The 19,138-nt window shown below is 40.0% G+C and overlaps 1 protein-coding gene across 1 annotated transcript; it reads left to right on the top strand.

Annotated features, from left to right (window-relative positions):
• The first annotated feature begins 2,102 nt into the window (after nucleotides 1-2,102).
• On the top strand, nucleotides 2,103-18,846 carry b3gntl1 (UDP-GlcNAc:betaGal beta-1,3-N-acetylglucosaminyltransferase-like 1). The gene is made up of 12 exons (XM_023275281.3): nucleotides 2,103-2,470; nucleotides 3,580-3,696; nucleotides 3,776-3,875; nucleotides 4,729-4,793; nucleotides 6,541-6,606; nucleotides 7,538-7,633; nucleotides 12,034-12,129; nucleotides 13,044-13,168; nucleotides 16,139-16,274; nucleotides 16,401-16,469; nucleotides 16,610-16,684; nucleotides 17,512-18,846. Exons 1-12 carry the CDS (start codon nucleotides 2,342-2,344, stop codon nucleotides 17,590-17,592), a joined length of 1,155 nt encoding a protein of 384 aa, XP_023131049.2. The 5' UTR covers nucleotides 2,103-2,341; the 3' UTR covers nucleotides 17,593-18,846.
• Nucleotides 18,847-19,138: the final 292 nt, after the last annotated feature.

Raw genomic sequence — 19,138 nt, 5'->3', positions numbered from 1 at the left:
GATTCCACTTATTGTGCACTCAAGCACAAATAATTCTTGATCTTGGCCCAAGTCTCCTGCCCCCCTGGAGCTGTTGTTTCTGGCCTGCAGTGAGGCAGTCATCCAATTTAAGGAAGCATTCAGAGTGATAAATTGAGCTTGGTCTGACCGAGATGCTGCCGCAATGTGGGAGCAATTAGTCCGCAGGAGAAACTGACATCGACATGTATGCATGCACACGGTGCTCAGTCGTTTAATAAAGCAGCATCGCAACGACATCCTGTCTGAGTAATGCCCTGATTAGTGAGGACTGTCTGTGTGTGTGTTCTATAAAATTCATTCAAAATATCTCAGGACAACAGACAGAAGAGAGAAGCAGGTCCTGTGTTTGTAAAGTGAATAATAAACAAGTTCAACAGCTTTTGTTCCTTCAAGCTTTTGTGGGTTTTTTTTTGCTGATAAACAGTTTTATCAAGACACAAATTATAAAAGAGCAAGTGAAGATTAAAATGACAATAACAAGGTGGCTTACAAAACTGTACTGTGGAAATGGATGTACTGGGTATCAGGAGGCTGCTTGATTCCAGACTCAGATCATGACCTCAACATCTTAATTACAATAATTACACAATCACATATACGGATACCCCACTACTACACATATCCACTCACGAACACTCAGTTTCTCACGGTTACAGTTACCTTTGAAAATGAAAACAACAGTCAAAAGCAATATTTCAACCCATCCTGTTTTTCTGTCCACTCACCAAGACAAACCTCCCGCACTGCAGCTGCCAACATTAACACAGAAACTAGTGATCTGGTCCCTATTTAGCATGTCAGGAAAGCTAGAGAGAGGTGCGCTGTTACATGTCATCTGTGGTGAGTCTGAGCTAACAACAAAGAAGAATGAAAGCTGCTAACTTCAACAAGGGCTCAGTTTAATGTCGTGACATTTACTTGAACATAAAACATGAAGAAATACCACAAACTTTACATCAGTGACATTAGCAGAGCCACTGACTCTATTCTGACTGTAACTATCTGACTGAATAACCAAGACATCTATATTATTAATATATGTCTTGATTGGCAAACATGTTACTGCTGTCCCAATGGAACGACCGGAACATGTCATATAAAGCTCCTTTTAAGCCCATTTTGAAGTTGTTTTGCTTAGATTTTAGTAACCTACTGAAGAACAAACAGAAAACATAATTAAACCCAAAATATAAACACTAGACATAGTGATCACATAAAACTCCATCAGTTGCTTTTACTAAATCCCTGAGAAAATACAAATATATTAAGCACAATACATAAATCTTAATAAGGTATTAATGATCATTTGTCAGTTTTGAGATGGGAATACTCCATATTGTGCTAATTTTTAATCATGTCATATTATTATACATATTATACATAACATTCAGAAAGAGAGGGGGAAAAGTGATTCATTTTTAGTGAAACCCTTTGTTTTTCTTACTTACAAATAAAATAAAATACAAATTGAATTCATTTGCTGAGTTTTTTCCAGGTTTAAAATGAAAATTTAAAGTAAAGTGTACTTAAATAGGATTCTAAGTACAACACAACTACAGTAGGGTTAGGTTTCTTCGTATGGAATATTAGTAGTAAAGAAATAAGATTAATGAAAGGCATTTTATTTACAGGCCTTTTATCAACAAAAATAAAATAAATCCACTTATTATTGATTTTAGCTGAATGTCACATTTTCGTTTTTAAAATAATCAAATGAACAAAAAAACACGAACGCCATATTAGAATATTTCAGTAAAGGTACATCTCTCGTTGGTGACAGAGGGGGAAAAAGAGTCAATATTGAAGTTATATCCTAAAAACAGCTGATTTAGCCTTTTCAGACACGCTTCTCACACTTTAACTTAAACAAAATAAATAATGCTATGTTCCTATTCTTTGCGTTCTTCCCCAATTTTTGTCATACAACTTATTCCGAACAAATAAGCAAATAGGTTTACTAGAAGACAATTTCGCAGAGCCGCATACGTCACATGATTGACAGCAAACTGGAGCGAATCCAGTGTCTGTCCGTGTTTTCGAACAGCCAATCAGCGTCTGGAATTCATTATTTGCGGAAGTGATTGCGCTGCTCTCCACGCTGCGAGTTTGAGCTGTACGTTGGACAAAACTGATACAATAACCGCCTCTAAAATACACAAAACACCTTTACGGTGATGTTGTTAGTTGATATAGATTCATTTCGTATCAGGAACAGCTACAAAATGAGTGTTAAATGACTCCTCGTCAGCGAACATCCTGTGTCCTGTTAATGTACCTTCACATCTCATAGCTGAGAAGCTTACCTGAAAACATTTTCCACATGAGTAGCGAGGACCCGGAGCAGCGTGACAGAAGGTCAGAGGTGGACATGAACCCACCGAAGAGGCTCCGCACTGCAGAAAGTCACACCGGAACTGAGCTGGAGGTGGAGAAGAGCACTGTGGATGTGGTGGGTGATGAACACAGATTCACTGACTTAAAGGAGAATAAAAAGCACAAAACAATGCACTGAATCTGTTGGAAAAACCTAGTCAGCACTATTACAACTCCCCTGCAGTGCACTTCTGAAGGTGTTCAGTTTTTTGTGTGTAATAACTGTTTTTAAAGGGGCCTTGGTTCCACACAACTCAGCCTGCTGCCTAGTAGTACTTTCTTTTCTCAATTGTATTTCTAATTTTGTGTCCAGCTGAATTATATTAGTGAAAATAGATTGAATATTGAAATAGTCTCTCTGTATAGCATGTTATCACGACCACCTGTATCTGTCTTAAAGTTATTTTACCTTCTTTACATCTCCAGTTGATGTTTTTCATGTGCTGGAGACAAAATTTAAAAAATCAGCGTCATGGTTAAGCATTTCCACCTTAAAGCTGCAGTGTACCGATAGCAGTCTCAAAAACACACATTCAAACTTCCAGGGTTTACCTTGTTATCATTCTGCTATAGTGAAAATAAAGTCCTGGGTTGTTTGTATTTCTTCAAGACAATCGCATTTGTCTTGGCCAGCGCTAAGCCCAAGATGTAGCAACAGTGCCCCGGCAAAATAGTAAGCTGGTATAGCTGTTTTGGTGGAATATTTGTATACAGGGAGGTGAGTACTGTCATGAAAATTAAAAACGAGAGGAGAAAGCAGTTTGGAATGCCCAGTGGAAATAGCTAACTGATAATACTGATTAATATTACACCTAGTCGTATAGTAGCGTAGAGTAGTTTTTTTAATCTATGCAACTTTGATACAGAGATGGATTTATAGGGTTTAAATCAATAACCACATTACATTACAACCTTTGAGAAGGTAAAATCTGTTGTAGGACTGTTGTATCAGTTATTAGTAGTAGTTAGGTGGCAATTTTCAGCATCATTTCTCTGACTTGGGTTTTTTGTGCCCTTTCTGGTGTGAGCAATTTTAAGAGGTGGCAAAGTTGCAGTTTTGCACATTTCTAAGTTCACTTCCCCTTTGGACTTCCAGTTTTCACTATTCCTGATTGGTTGCTGTTTGTCTGGTTGTCAAAGCATCAGTGAACTGAATGTAACCTTTCTCTCTCTGTGTTTACTCAGAGTATCATCATGCCGGTGTACAACGCATCATGTTGGCTGGACGAGTGTCTACAGGCCATAGTAGACCAAGATTTCACTGGATCCATGGAGCTGTCGGTGTTTGATGACGCAAGCACTGTACGTTTATTTGTTAGAATGTTTACACATGTTAAAATGTAATTTGTTTCATAATATGAACTGCATGTATGTTGTTTAGGATGACTCCAGAAAAGTGGTGGAGGGTTGGAGGGAGAAGCTGGAAGCGAGGCTTATCTCAGTGGTGGTCTCCGGTCACTACTCCCCCAAACCGAGAGGAGGTCAGTAAACTGTTAGGACTGCTGATCAGTAATCAGCTTCCAGATACAAATGGGGTAGCTTTTCAAATTATTACTACATTTTTTTTTTTGTGAAACTTGATGGGCTTAGTAGTATAAGAATTGACCAGTGGAAGGAACTGACCAGACAGTTCTTCAGTTTGGGAAAAATGCCCATAAAATCCGCAAAACACTGAAACATGCTTACAGCGTTAGAGTTCCTCAAAAATACAGCTTCACTGGATGTATGTACTGGTCTCTGATACCTCCTCAGTAGATGCTGTTAGCATTTTTGGCCAAGTCATCACAGACTAGTGGTTTCCCAGTCATTTTTGGCGGGGACCGATGTCAATTATTTGTTTTCAACAAGCCCTGTAACAAGTAATTGGAAAAGACATGTATTTAAAATGAAAAACTTGGTGCCAAAATTCAGACTAACACATGAAATTCCTTAATTGAAATAGAACTTTAGAATGTATTTTTCAGTGTCGATCGCTTATTATTTGTGGCGTGCAACCTACATGACAGTGCTGTGGGTAAGATGTTGCTCAACAGCACAGATGATGACTACAGATAAAAACACAACAAAAACCAGAAGTTTTTATGTCAGGAACTGGTTAAAAACAAACACTGACTATAAAATCCCATAATCCTCCAGGCTGATTATTGGTTAACTCCGATCCCACACAGAGGATGTTGTCGTTTACTAAAATTTGTTTAGTGTCTTGCAAACTTGTCACATTTGATGATTGAATAAAAGCGCAAGCACACATCCAAACAGAAGTAGTTACCACACTATTGTGTATACGAATGCAAAACTTTTGAACAGAAACATACAATGTCTTTTGTCTTTCAGTGGGATTTGCAAAGAATAAGGCAATATCTCAGAGTTGTGGACAGTACTTGTGCTTTCAGGATGCGGTAAGTTTGTATGTGAATGTGGGCGTCAGACGTTGCATGCTTCATTTCACTGTCCAGATCTCTCATACAGTAGTGAGTCAAAACTTATTAAGTCATATTGGTTTGTCCAGATGTGCACACAATACACACACACGCACATTCACACACAGGCCTCAGCATTTCAGTGACTGTTTGACAAACCTGTCAGAACTCAAAGCTAATGAGCTCAGAGCCGTGGTTGATGCAGCACACTGTATGTGTTTTATGTTTGGCGGCAGCTCTGTGTTCAACAAAGTGCTTTGTAGTTGCTTGTCTGAAGGCTTACTCGTCAAAACTACAAATAAAAGGCCACAACGTATAAATTTCTGACCTCTGATTACTGCTGTTTGGATTTCCTTTTTAGCTGCTCGAGCCACAGCATATCAACTCAACTGTTTTCTACTGACAGACGATTCCCAAAAAAAGTCACAATGACTCAAAGATTGCTTTCTCAGAGCACAGTCGACTTCTTCGATTTGTTTTGTTGAATTCGTTTCTGTTGTGTCCGCTCATACCTGACGTGTCTTACATTTGTTATACCATAAATTTGTGCTCATCATAATTTTCCCCTCTTACGCCTGTTTGTCTTAGTAGGTAGCCAGCTTGCAAACTGAGGATCTGTCCCCTTCAGACTTAAATCAAGTTAGTTTTTAAGTGGAATTAAACTTTAAGAGAACATGGTGCCAATTTTATTAATGTTGAGATTAACCTACTTACTGAACTGTAATAGCTAAAAGAACTAAAAAAAAATCATAATAATAAACTAAGCATATGCATATTTTTTTCTCAAGGGAACATACACTGCCCATGAACTGTGGCCTGTGTGTGACCTGTCAAAGAGAAAGCCACTCATTAAGACTGAGTAAGTCCCAACTAGAGTTCGCCAGAAGGTCTGAGGAAACCGAAATTAAGTTATGGGGCCATCAAACTAGATGTTGTGTTTGGCAGACATCAAATGCTGCACAGCATCACAAACACAACTCTGTGAAGCATGGTGGTGGCAGCATCATGATGTGGGGAAGCCTCTGAGCAGCAGGCTGTGGAAAGCTTGCAAAGGTGGAGGATAAAATGAATGCAGGGAAATCCTGGGGGACAACCTGATGCAGTCTGCAAGAGAACTGCAACTTGAGTGAAGATTTGAATTCCAGCAAGACAGTGACCTGAAGCATACAGCCAACACTACGCAGAAGTGGTTTAAAGATGACAAGGTGAATGTTTTGTAGCCGAGTCAGCGCCCAGACCTCAGGCTGAATCTTGGTTGAACTTTAAAAGGGCTGTTTACTCACAATCTTTGTGCAAGATGACAGACGTTGAGCAGTTCTGCAAAGAAGAAAGGAGTGAAATTACAGTATCCAGATGTGTATGGCTGATTGAGACCTATTCACACAGGCTCAAGGTGCAACTACTAAATACTGGTTTGAAGGGAGTGAATACTCACTTGGTCACTTGTGTTGATGTTTGATACTTTATCAGAATTTTCGTAAATTGACATTACTTTGTAGAAATCTGTTTCACTGACACGAAAGAATCTTGTTTTGTAGTTCTTTTCAGAAGCCTCATTAATGTTGACCATTATTCATTGTTGACAAGCAATTAGAGGTTTTAACTTCCAAGGAGGGTGAATACCTTTTATAGGCAACTGTAGCCTGCATTTGCTGTCATATGTTGCAGAATAACTTGCTATAAATGATGTTTTTTATGCATTTGAAATTATTTTTGTCAATTTTAGGACGACATAATGTTGCCCCAAAGAATTCGTCTGCAGTACGATGCATGTGTCCTCCACCAAAACTCTGTAAGTTCTCACTTATTTGCTTACCCAGTTCCTTCCCTCTCTTCTGTGCTCAGTCCTCACCCTCTTCTTCCCTTCTTTTTTCTTCAGTTCTCTTCCTCCCCTTCCTTTTCTCTCTCTCTATTTCTCCCTGACAAATCTCTGTCTTAGAATAAGAAAATATTCACATTGTTTGTGTCAGTGAACATGTGACCACGTGTGTGTGTGTGTGTGTGTGTGCGTGTGTGTGTGTGTGTGTGTGTGTGTGCGTGTGTGTGTGCGTGTGTGTGTGTGTGTGTGTGTGTCTGTGTGTGTGTGTGTGTGTGTGTGTGTGTGTGTGTGTGCGTGTGTGCGTGTGTGCGTGTGTGTGTGTGCTTACGTGCAGTTGGCATGCAGAACAGTGTGAGTATCCGGTGTTGATGCCTTTTGTGGCCTGCCAGGTCAGAGGTTATAGGTCGTTTGTGTGAGGGAAACGAGGGAGACAGAATGGAGACAGCAGACTTGCTGCCCTGAAAAAACAACCTGCCTCTTTCTGTTATGACTGTATTTTTTTATGGTTTCTGATCCTCTGTCTTGTTTTGTAGTTTTATAGTCCCTCTCCTCCTTTGCATTAAAACTGGCTGTGTGTGATTAGGATTGCAGCTAACATTGAATTGTTTGACACATAGAATGTGAGAAATCACTAAGAATTTCCCACCACAGGCGATCCAAGCCCAAGGTTTTCAAAATATTTCGTCAAGAAAATTTTTCAGAATTTGCTTTTTTTCTGAAAGCTTATAACCAACATCAAAGGTGATTGTGTGTTTTTTTTTTTTTTTTTTTTTACCGGACAGCTAAACCCTCCAAAAACAAACTGAAAAGCTGTTTTTATTGCATTTTTAATGGCTGCACATGTTTTCAATGGTAATCAGAGGTAAATATTGTCATCCTAAAGGTGTGAATGTTTTCATGATAGCTGATTGGCTGTAGAGTCCAGAGGGTGCCGGAGGGATCTACGGAGCGTTACACTCACTGGATCAACACACTCTCTCAGCACCAGCTCATCACACAGGTGAGTCCACACAGCCTGGCACAGCATGCGTGTTTTGATGTCGATGAATGTGTGTGTTTGTGTGTATGTGACAGGTCATGTGTCAGGCAGCTACTCGGTCAGATAGAAACAGGATACGTACCTGCTGTCCACACTTTCCACGGAAGTGTGGCAGATGACTGGAGGGAGGACGCAGCATTGCTCCTGACCTTTCTGTCTATCACAGTCCCAGTCGGGGAAACAGGTCACACTGCCAGCTGTCTGCTTACAGTAATAAATAGGGGCCTTGGCAGTGGAAAAGTACATGTTTCAGACTGGAAACTACTAGGATCCTACTGTGCAGACTGTTTCTCTTCCAACTGATCCTGTAGCAGACTTTAGATTCATGGTGTTTATTGTAGTGCACTACTGTCTGCGAGTTACTATTCATTATTGTTATTAAAATACATGCACCTACTGTAAACAGATGAATCCTGTTACCAAAATATGAAAGCTTAAATGAATCTCTACACTCTACTTTTCTATCACGGAAGGAAACCAATTTAGATTTGATAATAAATTGCTTCATGGCTCAAAACAGAAGCAGATGTTAGCAGAGTTTCTGTGCTGCACACTGAAATAAAAGGATTCCTGTTTGCTCTTATCGAGGGCGGCCAGTCCTCCTCCTTGCACTTCAAAGCAAATGCGTTGGAGCAATAACATAGAGGCCCAGTAGGAAACAAGTGTGGGTCATCATGACCAAATATCGTAGAGTCATTTTGATTCGTCATCACAGGAAAAACCCTGGTGTGTCGAATAACATTTATGGAGAACAACAGTTTAACACACTGTTTACAAGTCTTGGCTAAAGCTACTGTATACATGACAAGGGCTGTATAAAGCCTTTTGTGGCTCCAGAGGGAGCAGCGCACAGCCTGATACATTTCCCGAAGTTGCTTGAGGCAGCATCGGTTTGAATTGAAGACTAGAAAGTTCAATAAAGTAGAGTTAGAATGAAGTGAGCTTTCCAGACCTCTGTAACCTGCTCCCCATCTCTGCATCAGGCTAGCGGCTTGAGGCCACATTAGCTATTAGTAACATAGTACATCTGAATCTCTGAGTGAACTGCCTATAGTTGGTTTGCATTGTGGGAAATGCAGTTGCCAGGCTTTGACAAAGAAGAAGAATGTGCAGTAAAAAAGATCCCTGGTTCTGCTGCAATGGATCTGACACCTTTTTTAAAATAAAAATCCATGATGAGTCTCTCAATGCTGTAGATAGTAAATCATGAGAGTTAGTGATGTTTCTGTTGTTTTGGGGTCATTTTGCCCTGCAAAAACTTGCAGGCCGTTTTAGGGTGAAAAACACTTTTGTGCATATTCTGATAAACAGAAACAACCTTGTAGAACCTCTTTCAGGTTTTTGGGGGAGAAAAAAGTATTTATTCCAGGGAAGGAAATTTTGAGGTGCTCTGAAAAAAAACTGCTAGGGACAGCTGATTGGTTAAACTTTGAGAATACAACAAGTGCCATTTTTTTCTGTGCTGTTGATGCCACTTTCAAGTACAGTGCTCTCCAACAGCACCATTAACAGTGTAAAATTCATTCTTGTAAACTTTTACTCACACCTGCCGTGTATTCTTGCACTACAATACTACACAGTACCAGTGCCCCGAAACTGAAGCATTAGAATTTGTCCATCACCAACATCAGCTCACAGCTAACCCAGATGTGCTTAATGTGGCAAACTAGCCAATATTGAGCCAGTGGAAATTTAGTGGACTGGCCTGGTTCAGGGTTCAGAGTGGACCTATGCAGCTCAACCAGACTTAGCCAGTTTTGGCTTGCTGGGCAAAATTCTTATCCCAAGTCCAGGCTGACTGACACTGGACTGATCTAACAGATGTTGGGTATCTGGAATGAAAATAAGTGGCCATGTTTGTTTTATTCACTGTCAGGGAGGTCTCGTGAGATGCAGAGAAGTAGTTGTTTGTTTTGCCTTCTTGCACCTAGTCTGACATTTTCCTGAATGTGAACCTGACCTTTAAGAGCACAGAGCACTGTTCCACTTGAAACTGCAAACATGGGGACGTAAAAGAGGACTGATGTTTAATTTCATTTCAGTGAGCCTGTAATCATTTGGCTATCAGGTGCAACATATTTGCAACATTTCTTCAAGAATTGATGACTTTATGGCCTCTTATTCAGACACAGTGACTAATTTAAAAGGTCACAGGCCCTGCTAAAGTTGTGTGAAAATGTGCTCCAGTTAATTCTTCCACCTTAATAAATGCTCACATTATGCATGAGATGATAAGAGAGTCAGTGGTAAAGAAGTAAAACCAGAGCGAGTATTTTCTGTTTATGCACAGATGGAAGTCTGCTGTTTCTGACTTCACAAAACACACTGTCACCAAGGATACAAGACAACCTGGACTCACTCTCCCTAACACACACACACATACACACACATATATTCATACTCACACAGCCTGCATAACTCCTTAGCAGACATTCCAGGATATTTATATGATATTAGGTTTCACGGAGCATGAGAATGAGATCATACATTGATTCTGCAGGCTCGAAAGCCGCTCCTTTTCCTTCCCCTTTTCTTTCTTCACTTCATCTTCCTTTACTTTCACTTTCTGGGTGAAGAAACAAAACCTAACTGACTCGTTTCTCTCCAGTGTTCATCTGCAGAGCATTAGTTATGGTTATCCAAAACTTTCCCTACCCCTCTGACTACTCACGTCCACACACTTTCATCTTTCCCTGTCCCCTGTTTTCCCAGAACTCATTCTTATTCCTCTTATTCATGCTTTTGGCCACAGATTACATCTGCAGAATGTTGCAATATTACAACAGAAGGGCGAAGAGATGATCTTAGGTGGACACAAACACACACACACACAGACACACACACACACACACACACACACACACACACACACACACACACACACACACACTCTCTCACTCTCACTGAGTAGATTCTGTCCAGCTGCTCGACTAGCTGAATCCAGATGTTTTGCACAATTTTCCTCATCATCTGTGATGCATTTCTGTCATGCAGCAGTACACTCAGTACACTCCAACCAGAAACAGTCACACATATGCACAGTGTGTGAAACACAGTAATGTAGTTGGAAGGAGAAGCAGATCAGCCTGGAATGACCCTCAGATTCATTACTGTTACAAAACAGACAGAGGAAAGGAGCACCAAGAAGGGGTGGAGGGGCAGAAGAGGAGGCTGGGCACTGGTGGAACAAAGCCATAATGTGGTCCTGATGTATTGAAGAGTTTGCGGTCAGAGAGAGATGGAGAGACCAAAACAAACTCATTAGTCAAAGATCATGTGCAAGAGGATGGAAGTGTGTATGCTTCCCCTGCACACTCCAGGAAGAACACACTCCTGTAAAGGAGTGCATGGGGCTGCACTCTAACCTGTTTTGTTTTCAGGATTACACTTAAACTTTAGCACAGTCCTTCTTCATTTGACTGTTTGTCCCTTGAAGCTAACAGGAAAATTTTCCCACATCCGTAAGCTAAATCTTAAGTTGTTTTGGCTGATACGGATTTTATGTTGTCTAACTGTGACAACATGCTCTGTTTTCAGGTGCACTGGTCATGCTGTAGTATGTACTTGTACTCTGTGCAGCAACAAGAAAGTTGAATCTAATTTGTGTTGCAGTTAAATACAGACTTTTCTTCAACCTCCGCTCATTTACAGGAATCAAAAACAGTTCGGTCTGTCTCCCAAACACCTATTTCCAGCCAGAAGAAACCTATTGGTCAAATAAAAATGAACAATAAATCACAATTTGGTGTTGGTATGCTTATATTTCTGACTGCATATTTAACCACCAAAGAACCTCCAGAACATCTTTAATGCTCATTAGATATGTTCTGGAGGCTCTTGGTGGTTACACATGTGAACACATTTGTCCTGGTTTCTCCTGTATTTGTTATTTGTTTTAGGTCATGAGATTTTTGAATTTTGACCAGACAAAACTGAACTTAACCCCTGTACTGTGGCTAAAAGTAGAGGTGGACATTTTGTTTAAAATGGAGTAAGACATAAAAATAGATGCACAACTTGAGTTCTATAAATAAGAGTCAAAAAGTCTCTATGGTCTATGGTTCAACAATTAACTTGAAAAAGCAGAATTTGTGAGTTGTAGTGTTTTGCCATGACGCTATGCATGCACTTTGTATGGCTGTCCCTTATAAATTTAATGCAATATAATACAAACAGATCTGCCGCAAATTCAGCATTTAGGAAGATTATAATGTAGTTATTGGTGATGTTGTGTTGGACTGCATTATACCTTATCTTAGAATATGTTTCTTAGATTCTCCTGTATATGATGTATAGCACCTGATTGATAGATGTGAATATTTGTGTTGTGCGTTAAAGTCACAATTGTTTTTGTATTTTAGGTGTACACTTCTCATGGCCCCACAGTCGTCATGCCAACATGGTTCTGCTCAAGGAAATGGTACCTGAAGGTTGGAGCGTTTGATGAGGGAGGCAAGGTGAGGGTGTCACCAGTACAATATGAAAATTCTTACTGTTAGCATATTGTGCGGCTAATGTGGCTAACGTTACCATCAGCTTTGATCATGTTCCCACAGGCCAGAGGTCTGTGGAAACTGTAATGCTGAGGAATATTCATAGATGGCGGAAGATAGATTTGGAACCAGTAAACAAGGACTGGAAGGGTTCCTGTTTTCGTGTCTGTTCTGCTTCAGTGTAACCTAAACTCAGCCACTGTTTACATTCATTTTCTTCTCTCCTACTCTTTGTATTCACATGTGCTTTATTTTAATAGAGCCATATTCCCCCAAAAGTTGTCCTCATTTACATAGTTTTCTGTTTCTGTGAACACTAAACTACTGATTTTATAACCGTAATGTGATGCGACAGAGTCACAATACACGTGACACACAGCTGTTCTATGAATTTGCCGATATTTCAATGAAAAATGATCAAAGAGCAAGTTCTGGTCTCACACTCAGTCACACCTGTGTTTGCTGCTGAACACTCAGCCGTTTTGCTCAGTGCTGTTAATCACAGACAGAGAGTTTTCTTCCTGAAGGAGGCGTGGACAGCAGCATTTAAAAGTACAGACACTGAAACAGCCCATTTATAGCACGGCTAAAACCAGGAGTTAATGGTAAAATTAACCATCTTTGCTGTATTTTGAGCAGCAAATTCAAAGAAACATTTTGGGGACATGTGAAATGTTCCTTAAATTTCTGAAAAGATTCAATACTTTGTCTGAAGCTAAACTAGCCTGACCATCACTGCAACCACCACTGCATCTGATGCAAATTTTCTAGTCATTCATCAGCAGGATCTGTTAATGTTTTCCAATAGTTCTGACAGACTCAATCACAGTTTGTTCAGGCTGTCATATTACCCTCTACCACTTCTTCTTCATCTCCAGGGAGTCCCGGAGGATCTGCTCTTCTTCTACCAGAGTCTTCGTCAGGGAGGGGGTCTGTCCAGGGTCGACGAGTGCCTGCTGGTCTATCGTTACCACGAGAAGGCCACCACTCACTCTGTAACTGAGTCAGTCCCACCGTACAGCCTCGTTCCCACTCAGCTGCACTCACACACGCATACTTGTGTTGATCCTCCACCTACTCACAGCTGCCCACTGGCATCCCGGAGTTTCTCAGGGCTCGATACTCTCTCACACACACAAGTATGCACGCACAACCCTGAGATTTTCAGACTGGGTTTTGGAATTCCGGCCGATTTGCCAGCATATGAAATTGGAATTTCAACCTGTTTTCTTCTCAGTGTGGAATGTTCAGTGTCTGTCCGATGCTGTTGGGAGGGAATGGGATCTTGTCGTGAACGGAGCTGTTTGACACGTTGTGTGTAGCGCTCACATTCCTGCTGTTGCCTGTAGAGTCTGCAGGTGTGTGTGTGCCTCTAAATGTAAAACACACCAAAGAGAAAAGGCTTTCCTGGCTTCCCTCCCCACACCTCCCTGTCTTTCATCCCCTCTTTCCTGTTATCCCTCCTTCCTTTCCGCTTTCCTTCCTTCCTGCCTTGCTTCCTCTCCACTGCTCGTATATCTGCCCTTGTTGACGCACTCCTTCACCAATCATCCTCCTCTCCGTCTTCATCTCTCATCTGTCTATTTCTGGAGGCCTATTTCGAGCTTTCCACTCTCCCCCACTTCTTGTCACCCCTTCCAATGCACTGCCTACCTACTTCCTCTCTTCCTCTCTTTAGTCGAATGAAACCATCATCTTATTTCTGTCTCTATCTGTCACACACTTGCATAAATATAGATGCCCTGTGTGTGAGGTGAGGAGTGTCGTTTTTTTAAAAATGGTTAAAAGAGTAACTGAGATGAGAAGCTTTCTAACATAGAAAGGCTGTGTTTATAAAAGTGAGTGGAGGACTTCAGTGTGTGTATAGTAAATCTCTGCCATGTTGCTGCCATGTCTTTGAATCAAAGCCTGTATAGAGAATGCGCAGCGAAGGAATCTGAAGACCACCCGGGCTCCACGACGGTGGTGGATTTTGGGTTTGTTTACAATATGAGGCCCACTGCTAGAGTCAGTAAGAAGCTCATAACAAGAGATGAGAGTGAAATGCTTCCTGTGAATGTGTCTGTATAATTATTCAATAGCAGAGCCTCTGTGTGTCAGAATGTGAGGAGGGGCTGAGGGCACAAGGAGAGTATAAATACAGTAGAGTAGAATTATTGTCATTGCACATAGTGCAATTTAAGTACAGACCTCAATTATGGTGTGAATGAGCAAATAAGTGTTAAAAACAAACAAACTGCTGAACATAACTGCAAAATGAATAGATTATGATGTCTTATATCTTGTTTCCAGTTTTTAAGTTATGACTGCTTACAGTAGCTTCTTATTTACTACACAGAAAGTCTTAGCAATAAAGGGAATAAGGCTATTGTGTTCTACAAAATGTCAAATTATTCTTTTAACCCTCTTAACCCCAAGTAGTTTATGTATGTTTTATTTGCTCCTGTCACATTTTTACTCTCTGCGGGCTCATTTTTTACTGCAGTATAAAGCCCTGCACCTCTATGGAAACAACCAAGGCTAGAAGTATAGAAAACTCATAAATGTCTTTTGTGCATTACAACAGTGTTATAATGCCATAAATCACAATACCAAAAGAAGAAGTTGAATTTGTCTGATTCTTAATTTTGCAAAATGTAAGGAAACTTGGACTCAACAGGTCCAGCATTTTCCAAAGTAAAAAACTGGATCAGATGTGGCAGCTCTACATACTGTAGATATTTTGCTACTTTACTACAATTTGAATTTGTTTCCATACTTGTTTTCTATCAGTACTATGTATATACTGCTAGCAGTTCAGCTGAGTTTTTGCCACAAGACTGTTTGTTGCCCCTGAGTCACTAATGGCTTCACAACCTGAGCTTAAGGAGTGCAGGATTTTTTTAAATGAAAAGTGGAATAAAGTGCTTTTGATGAAATACCACGATTTAAGTTTAGATATGGCTAAAATCAGCACAAATGAGTAATTCAATGACCAAAAGTTTCACAATCTGCCGACGTTTTCTGCTTTTATAGTTTATGCCTGTGATAAACAGTGTAATTTTAATGACTTTTTTAAAAAATGCAACATGCCTTTTTAACCCTTTGAGCTCCGCAGTGGGGTTCAGAGGGTAATAATATAAAAATCTGTGATCCTATATGTAAAATTGCTATATTAAGTATTGCATTGAATCCCAGATCATGTCCACAAACAATGGTGGCTTAAAGAAATATCTATGCATAAAGTTGCCTCTGTGTGTGTGTGTTTGGCCGGCACAGAAAAAAAAACGTATTCATTTACACAAGATTGTTTTAATTCAGTAAGTGAAAGTGAAAGGAGTCACCAAATGGTTTGTTTAAGTTTGTAGTTCTAGCTTTCATTGCTATCCTCTGTGCAAGTATTTTTGAAGATGTTTTTACCTTGTTAACATGCTCATATGGTTTCTTTTTTAAATGCCAAAAGACATATAAGGGGAGAAATAGGCAGTCAGCTTCAAACTGCAGTGACTGAGATTGGATTCAGATTTCTGAAGTTTCATACGTTACAAACCTGAGGAACTAATCCTGTCAACATGAAGGGTGGGGTTTTTTGTATCCTTGTCTTCTGAATTTGTTTCCTGATTTACTCCAAAATTACAGCTTACTATTGTGCCGAGCAGTTTTACAGGTTCAGTCTAAAGGAAGCATCTGTGTGATGATGACATCTAAACCACTTTAAGACAGGAGCGGAATATTTTCATGGGAAAATAATCTAAATATGACTTTGATACACAGAAATGAGGTTTTAGGGGTTTAATAAATGCCAGGAGAGACATTCAAAACATCACTGTAGTGTATGTGTCTGTACTTACACACTATTCTTATTTCTCTGCTTTGACAGAGGCAATCAACAGTTTTTGAAAGAATTAAAGAAACAATCCTGAGACAAACTTCAACATTCCTATTTTTGACTTTCACTCGTCTTATTTCTCCTCTGCATCCTCCGTGTTTGCAGGGAGACTATCTGGAAGCTGCGAGTGGACTTCCTGCAGGAGAGAGTTCTCAGCCAGTGGGAGAACTTCACCATATGGAACGCTGGGAAACAGGGCCGAAAGCTGTACCGATGCCTGAGCCCGACCAATCAGAAGAAAGTATGTTACGTTCAGCTGTCAGATATCAGCCAAATTCCACTTTGTTCTGCTTTCTGTCTCAAGCAGAGGAAAGAAGTTGTGAAATGTGAGTGTGTGTCAGCATTCAGTGCCATTCTGTTGCGTTAGGTCAAAGCTTTCTGTGATGTGGACGAGAACAAGATCCAGAAAGGCTTCTACACGTATGAAGAATCCAAGGTGAGATCACTGTGGATACCAAGCACGACAGTGATTAATTTACAGAAATCGGGGTCAATGAATAGTGGAACAGAGTTACATTTCTATGAAGCAGCAGTTATAAAGGGTGTGGGTCTCTCTTTTTGTTGACATCCCTCTAGGAAAGACCGAAGCCAAAAATCCCAATTCTGCACTACAAAGTGGCCTCCGCCCCCTTCGTCATCTGTGTTAAACTGGTGAGCAGAAAGCCTGTTGTAGTGTTTGCTGTTTCTGACCATCCGTCCCTCATGTCTGTAATCTACGTTAACAACATAATGATGAAGGGCGTGTGTCCAGCACAGGACGTAACACACACAAACACAGAGGAGGCTGTCAGGAAATGGCCAGAGACAGCAGCCTGATCTTTGATCATGTGACGCTTGTGTAAACATCGCATGTTTTTGCCGCCTTTCACTTGACATGCATCGTGATTTAAGTTGCATTATGTGCACCACAATGCTTAAAGTATTCTCAGTCAGTTCAGAGCCCTACCGACCGATACTGTTTTTAGCATTTTATTTTAATATGTAAAAACGCACTCACAGCTGCTCTGGCAGTTAAATTAGTAATTGCCGATTTATCACCCAGGCAGATTCAGATTTAAATCTAGAGTGACCCCACCTAAGGGGGCTGCTAATTGCTCAATTATGGGAATTGGGAGAAGTAATCAGAGTCAGTGGACAAGGAGACCTGGACTCAATCATGCTCCCTCTAGTTCTATAGGAGTCACACATAAACACCTGGACTCAATCACACACGTTTTTTACTTAAATGTCAAATAATCAACAAATATATTTGAAGTTTTCTCATAGGATATGCTTAAAGCTGATTTGCTGTAGGTGAGTCTGAATAGAAACTTTGGTTGAAGCAGAAAAACTAAAAATAGGCCTCTTCGCAAAGCTAAATGGATGAGTTTAGTGAGTAGGGCAATATGTTATGATTCTTATGTAAGCTGTTTTGTTGTAGTTTTGCTTTAAAGCATGTTTTCTCATTTTCTTCACGTGTTTTTTTTTTCTATTTGTAGGACATGACAGGAGGCATTCTGGAGGAAAACCTCAACTCTCTGCAGCTGAAGGAAGGAATCGATTTCTATCATTTCAACTGAGTGCTCAGAGGGGAGGCGGGAGGAGCACTGCAGGTTTAACACTCAATGGAATGCAGAGGATTACTTACACATATATACAAACTGAGAGATGGCAGGTAATAACGGGAAAAGACTGAACCCTGGAGCAGAGGAAAGAACAATACCAAGACAAAGGAAAGAGATGCTTATGATGTGTTTTAAGTATAAAACGGGCTTTTTATATGTGCAAAGAGGGTGAAGAATTTCAAGCTGTCATAGTTTTACTTGGCAAATTTGATGGAACGTTGATAAAAGGCACAACAGTACATCCCAGCTCCGATTTCTAATTTCTCTGTCTCGCTCTTTAACCTGAAGTTGTTGCAGTTCGCCATTTTCAGAGAAGCTTATAGGAGGAATTCCACATTTTGTGCAAGCATGCTTATTCGCTTTCTGAGTCCGAGTTAGATGTGAACATTGATGCCAGTCTCACAGTTAATAAAAGTCTCATATAATAAATATGAAGTTACAACCAGGAGATATTTAGTTTAGCATGAAAAACGGCAACAACAGAAACTTATCAGTACCCTTAAGTCTTATTTTTTATCATTTTATATGCAGTTTGTTTAATGACATCTTTTTTAAAATCTTATTAGCTTGTCTATATGTCCTTTTTATATGCTAGAAGGCAGATCACAAATTATATTCAGTTAATAAAATGACTGATCATTTCCCCCTTCAAACTGCAGTTTATCAGTGCAGCCTCATTTCAGACTTCCAGAGTTTCTTGCATAACAAACTTGAGGACTCAAACCTGTCCCAGGGTTTTTGTACCTGGAAATGTCTTGGTCAGGTGCAGTTTTTTTGTTCATTTTTAAAATTTTTGTATGCATGTACCCCACTAGATCTAACCAATTTTTGTCTTTTTTTCTTTTTTTTTTTACCTTAGCCACGCCAGCTGTTTCCCACTGTTTCTAGCCAATGCTAAGCTAAGCTAACTAGCTGTATCTTCATATTTAATGCACAGGTATGACAGTGATCTTGACCCATGTATTTATTGACAAAAATAGGAATGTGTATATGTCCCAAAATATTAAACTATATATTTTAAAAGCTAATATAAGGACCATAAACTGACTAGAGTTGAAGGAGATGTCAAGCAAGAAGACATGGATTGATGTTTTAAATTACAGAAAGTGGGTTCTTATATTCTAAAGAAAGCAGCTATTTATCATGCAGGAGGACATGACTGTCACCAGTGTTGACCACTGGAGCAATAAAATGTGATTGTGTTTTCTAGCGCTGTGTGGACTGAGGTGATATTTGCCAGCCTGCATGCTTGAACATGTGTTGAAGTTGAAGGAAGTCTCCTCACAGAAGGTTCAGCTTATAAAACGTTGGATGTGTCATGACCAGATTTCTTAACAGCCTTCTCTGATGCAACTGTGTAAAATCTGATACACACACATACACATCTGCTACAAATGTGCAAACATGGATTCTGCACACATTTGTTTTTCTTTCCCTGGGTCTCTTATGAAATCTAAAGAACAATAACCTCTTTAAGAGGGTGAAGTTCTGATACATAAAC

This window comes from Amphiprion ocellaris, chromosome 4, assembly GCF_022539595.1.
Source record: "Amphiprion ocellaris isolate individual 3 ecotype Okinawa chromosome 4, ASM2253959v1, whole genome shotgun sequence".
In the NCBI taxonomy this organism is placed as follows: Eukaryota; Metazoa; Chordata; class Actinopteri; family Pomacentridae; genus Amphiprion; species Amphiprion ocellaris.
This window is presented reverse-complemented; position numbering and strand designations above follow the sequence as displayed.